Source organism: Sphaeroforma arctica, assembly GCF_001186125.1.
Source record: "Sphaeroforma arctica JP610 unplaced genomic scaffold supercont1.1329, whole genome shotgun sequence".
Lineage (NCBI taxonomy): Eukaryota > Ichthyosporea > Ichthyophonida > Sphaeroforma > Sphaeroforma arctica.
The window spans coordinates 11,541-17,182 of NW_014039229.1; the positions used below are offsets into that span (position 1 = coordinate 11,541).

At 41.2% G+C, this 5,642-nt stretch overlaps 2 protein-coding genes across 2 annotated transcripts; both read right to left on the reverse strand.

Moving 5' to 3' along the window:
- Positions 1-1,252: 1,252 nt before the first annotated feature.
- SARC_10627 (hypothetical protein) lies at positions 1,253-1,432 on the reverse strand (the record flags this gene model as incomplete). The annotated part of the gene is made up of 1 exon (XM_014295323.1): positions 1,253-1,432. One exon carries the CDS (start codon positions 1,430-1,432, stop codon positions 1,253-1,255), a length of 180 nt encoding a protein of 59 aa, XP_014150798.1.
- Positions 1,433-2,192: 760 nt separating this feature from the next.
- Positions 2,193-5,419, reverse strand: SARC_10628 (hypothetical protein). Its single transcript, XM_014295324.1, has 5 exons — positions 5,207-5,419; positions 4,221-4,385; positions 3,506-3,662; positions 2,961-3,078; positions 2,193-2,403 (listed from the first exon to the last, which is right to left on the reverse strand). The coding sequence occupies exons 1-5, from the start codon at positions 5,294-5,296 to the stop codon at positions 2,220-2,222; spliced, it is 714 nt and encodes a 237-aa protein (XP_014150799.1). The 5' UTR covers positions 5,297-5,419; the 3' UTR covers positions 2,193-2,219.
- Positions 5,420-5,642: the final 223 nt, after the last annotated feature.

Genomic DNA, 5,642 nt, shown 5'->3' on the forward strand with positions numbered 1-5,642 from the left:
TAGCTGTGTGCAGTAAACACGGGCTTCTTCTATCTTCAGTCCTAGTACTTGATGGAGATGTGCTGCTTGCAAGTCATTTAGAAGCAGACAACGTTTCCTTAATTGCTCAACGTCACCTCCAAGCGGTGCACCCACTGTGGTCAATACTTCTTAACACTTTTCCAGTGTCCATTTACCACTGCTTTCCTGAGTGTAGTTACTATCGTCGCTGCGCATTTCCGATTCAGTAACAAAGACATAATATTACATGAAATGTTATATAGCGTATTGAACATAGATCGAGCAATTGTGTTCATCCTATCCGACAGACAGTCTGTGCACGTAATACGTAGTGGAGATAGTGCACGACACAAAGTTATTCGTTTTAGCATAATATTTTTGATGGCACGAAGAACAACTCTACTGGAAGATGTTGATGCATTGAATTGCTTCAACATTGCCTTGTCACTGACGATACTATTAACAACAATAATTACCAAACCGCTCATTATAACCACAAGTGTTGTTGCCCACGCCAGGCCCTTCCGATCAAGATCAGCAATCAGCGTATTGGAATATTCGACTAGCATTTGTGCTTCATCTAGTCCCTTCCCTAGAACAACGCTATCGATGCACGAGTTGCATATTACATTGGAGTTATTCCGCCATTTGTAGGTTATATACACAGAAGTTTAGGTCCATAATTTCCCAAAAACTTCAATACCCGCCGTAGTCTCTTTATCTGTTGGTCCTCAAGTGCATCCGTCATTTCTTTTAAACTGTCGAAGAGCATACTATATTTAACTCGATTATGGCTATAATCAGAGTTCCTGCTCACATCAAACATAGCCCCGATTAAGAGTGTGCGTTGTGCATAAAGATATGCGGTGATATCCAGGTGTCTATTTCCACCAGCCATAGCTCGCGCCACAGAAAAACTCATTTCTATGGGGTCGTTGTTGAGTCTTCCTGGTAACACAAACAAGAATCCCAACTCTTCGAGGAGATAACGTATGCAGCTAGCCAGTGATCTTAGTGTATGAGATAAAGTGAAGAAAGTCTCCTGTGACAAGCCCCCTTTTAGTGGTTTCCTGCCCCTGTTTTCCGTTCGTGTACCTTATTGTCCGCCGGTTATGTTGTGAGGCGTCTCATTATTTGCTGCGTTTGTATTAGAATGCGGAGTTGCGCCACCTTGATCAGCACAATCATTAGTCCCATTGTTACTGTTTACATGTGAAGTTGCAAGATTGTTGGATACACTAGTTGAATTACTTTATGGGGTGGCAAAGGTGATACTCTGCTGTGAAATATATGGTGTGTTTGATACCTGCGGTTCAACACTTCCAGGATCTTCCCCAAGCATATTGCCAAGTATTATGGTCATATTTTCTATGCCAGGATCATCGCCTTCGTCGTCATCCTCGTCGTCAGAGTTGTCATCTATTATTATCATGTCCGGATTATCATTTGCAATGCTGGCATACCTACTAGATTGCAACTACTCCGCTATTTCTTCGGAACTGTTTTCCAACCTGTGCAGCGCTCAATAGTCCAGTTGGCTTGAAGAAGCGGAAGCATGCTTTTATCCACTTGTGATGCATCAGGTTGTCCACTTCCACTTTTCTTCTGGCTAATTGCTGGCCTTATTAGAGCGCGGCTTCGGGAGGTCTTTCAGGGGTAGAATACGAAAGAAGGACACCTTATTGCCATTATGGACAGCACCCGTTCGACGGCTACATGTAGCCACATCACAAAAAACTATCTCGATAAGTTGTGCACAAATAGACGATTATAAGCTATTTATTTGTATATTAGTATGTTTTTGATATAATCAGCCCTATAGATAGACTGGGTTCCAGGGGTTTATAATTTTGTTAAGCCCCCAATTTGCGTCATACTCCGACAGCATGTCCGGCTTGTTCAATTTAGTAGGCTATGAGCTCTTGTAGTGCTATTTCGAGAATCGAATTTAGAGTGCGCCAGATGGGTTCGTATACCAGTTTATTTTGAATCTTTTTACAGAAACTCAGGTCGTGCTTTGTTGTGGCTGTAGAATTTATATGCTTGAATCTCAAACCCTTTTCTTGATCTCCAAGGAGATGTACATGTATGCCAGACTTGGGGGCAACCATACTAGCCGATAACATATAGTAATACTGCTCATCGTATAAGAATAACCTGAATTTTTGTACTCGTACATAAGCATACTAAAATATTTCGATAAAATTTATTTATACCAACTAAACTTCACATCGTGTTTCATTGTCTTTTGTGATGAGCTGTACGATTGAGCCAGACTCGGGTCTATCCGCAGCAGCCGTCGACCATTCGTGTAGCAGCTCACATACAAACTCCAGTGACGTCCATGTGGTGAAGTCGGCGTCTGCCATGAACTTACGATTCATGGGAGTGTCCAAGGTCACGCTGCACAGGACAAATTGTATGGAGTGTTAAAACTCACATATACAGAATAGAGAATACACACTATGTACGTTAATGAAGGCAATGGGCACCGGTCTGAGATACAAAAGCACGGAAATCGCAACTTATTGATACTCTAAACACTCGTTTACTACAAGTACGTTCGCCAATATAATCAAGTATCTTGAAGTATGTAGCACCTCAAAGCTCTCAACAGTGTGGCCTACAGGTATACTATTGTTGGCAGCTGAAGAAGCACATTCACATCTTATGGTATTCGACACATGCGGTTTTCGTCCTAGTCATTGACATTATATCACAAAGCGACAACGATGTAAACAACAACATCATACAAATCGAGAGAACAAAGTGATCAGATAAAATAGTACACACTCTGAGTATGATGTAAACAACACACATATCCATAAATACTGAAGCAACTTTACCATCGTAACTTAGGGTCACATATCCAACCAAGTTAAAGATTCAGTTGGTCGTTGTATATACAACTATTTGTGACACATCCACGAGCGAAGTTAAAATTCGTAGAAGATACTTACGGAGCAATGGCCAGAGTGGTGGTGTTCTCAGGTAGTCCGTTGTTCGCAGCCGCCATAGACTGAGTCAGCTGATGAACTGCGGCCTTTGTAGCTCCATAGCCCATCATGAACGATGTACCTGTAGGTATACAGTAAACGTTTAGAACACACGGGCAAGCACAAGACAGTAAACCGACACAAATTAATTTGCTGTATATAAATGGGTATGGGTTGTGTTTCACCGGGCGGATGAAAGACAACGCGATACCGAACATCCAATAAAGGTTGATCGAAGTGAATCGGGTCATAGATGGGCACACACAGATATACGACATATAAATATCCCACATGGCGAAGGAACTAAATTTTGGTCATTTCCGGATTTGTTGAACAAGTGTACATTTTAAAAGGCTACTAGCTAACAAATAAAATTTATGATAAGAAAAAAAACAACAACAAAGAATGCACTTTCATTTCTAATAATTATCGCCAAAGACACCAAAGACCAGTTCCACCCATGACCACGACACAGGTAGTTGTATCTCAACACTGTGTAAGCATCATACCTCCAAGAGAAGCCTTTGCGCCAGTCAACACCACCAATCCATTGGGGGCCAAGAACTTAGCTGCCAGGCGGGCAGATATTAATGATGTGTAGAGACTCTGTTTGATCATAAGCTCAGCGTTCTTCAGCATGTCATCGTCGTTGGCGTTTCCTCCAGCCTACATATTGCAAAAGAAATACAGTACGAGTGAATACATTTGCATACGACACATCCGAGGTGCGGATATCTACACACGAATTCAGTGTGGGCAGCAATTCCTGCGCTAGAGATAACCTGATCGACACCCGATTGAATTGTTATAGAACATCAACCAAGTAGGTGACATGCGGAACAAACCTCTGACTAGCGGTACGTTATAAACACATTTTAACTTCTAAGCCATGCCCTCTGGTTCGCATGCATAGTATGTCGTTTGCGCATAGAGCTCAGCAAAATAATTACACATAACAACAGGAAATATACTAGTACTGCGAGCAATGACGAACTCGGAACGTGATTTTTGCTGACTATCAACAAAAGCTACAACAACCGACAATGGGTTCATATCGTCAACTTTAGAATCACTATTGATTGCCGTATACATGCACAGCAAGCTGTTTGACTCTGTATTACTAGGTGGCGTGTGTACTAGATAGACCAGATTCTGTACCGGTACAGGACAGAATAAAAAACAGGACAGGACATACAAAAGCTCGTACAACAAGCAAGCACATACCCATCCACCGGCAACGCAGTATATGGCACTCAGCTTCTCCTCACCCAGGACCTGACCGACCTTCTTCTCAATATCATATCCTTGCGGTTGCAGGTCCATAGAGGGATCGACCAACACATTGTCCTTGCAGTCTTCGTTGGGCATGATGTCGACAGATACCACTCGCTGTTTGATTGAACAAGTAATCAAATTGAATGAATATTTGATAAATATATATATTTCCTCATAAATGCTTCAACATTCTTAAATTAACGTCCAGCTTCCCAACTTTACGGCTCATATAGTATTATTAGGGTGTTATGTGACTTCTACACAGTGGGCATTCGTACAAGCAACAAGATGTGGTAGAGGAAAAGACCTCGAAACAGGGGCGTCGGCGTGTACTTGTCAATACTATTCGAGTATACTTACAGCAAATACTACGCTCTATGGTTACAACATACTACAGCGCAAATGTATGGCACAATCACATCCACGGGAAGAACTACAGGACATTTGATCAGATTAGTACAGACAAAATACAAACTCATATAACGATTAGATAGTTGAATGTAAAATGGTCCCCCCAAGGTATTAAACTGGTAGAGATAATTACACAGACCACATCCCGACCACGACAGCTAATTCTACTACGTATATATATATATATATATATATATATATATATATATATATAAATAACATACATATATAAATGCCTTATAAATGCTTCTATTGATAATAAACGCTTACACGTACATCCACGATATAGAATTGAAAGTGATATTGATAAATCATATAGACGCGTGCTCAAGCCTTGACGCGATGCACGAGTGGTAGCTCTGTCGGCTAAATCACGACTTCGAGATGGAACACAACCATACTCCTTGGACACCCATTTAAAAGCTGGAGACACAGAATCGAACTGACATCGCATACTTACACAAACTATGCACTAAACAGCCACCTCACACGTACATACATTGATATGTATTGACATTGCATACCATCTGTTGCTTCTGTAGGTAGGCCACAAGGGCTGATCCCAGAGCACCCTTTCCGCCGTATACCAGAACGTTGTTGTTACCAGAAGTCATCTTTGCTTTCGTATTGTTATGTAATGTATCTATCGAGTTTGATCAAAACTTCGCAAACGTTTGCCTTTCTATACTTAATTCTAGATACAAAACTTTCCCCTGCATGTATTACAAACAGAGCTGCATGCGTAAAGTTTGTGATTTTGAGGACATGTCACATACTTTACTGTGTTGAAACGTCAGTGAGCTCTATCGACACCATCATGCGTTGTACAGCCAATAGAAACACAGTAATCTCTCTATGGCTTTTTTGGACACGTCTGTGCTCAGAACTTAGTAGCCCCAATACGTTTCACATTGAAACGTATAAATTCTGAACATATATATACATAGCCTTCTACTAAAT

Bases quoted from the DNA above. Each gene is read 5' to 3' on its own strand.
- SARC_10628 (XM_014295324.1), bottom strand. From the start codon at position 5,296: ATGACTTCTGGTAACAACAACGTTCTGGTATACGGCGGAAAGGGTGCT. The intron at 3,079-3,505 runs GTATGATGCTTA...GTATACCTACAG, and splicing joins CGCAAAGGCTTCTCTTGGAG to GTACATCGTTCATGATGGGC. The intron at 2,404-2,960 runs GTAAGTATCTTC...TGTCCTGTGCAG, and splicing joins ACCACTCTGGCCATTGCTCC to CGTGACCTTGGACACTCCCA.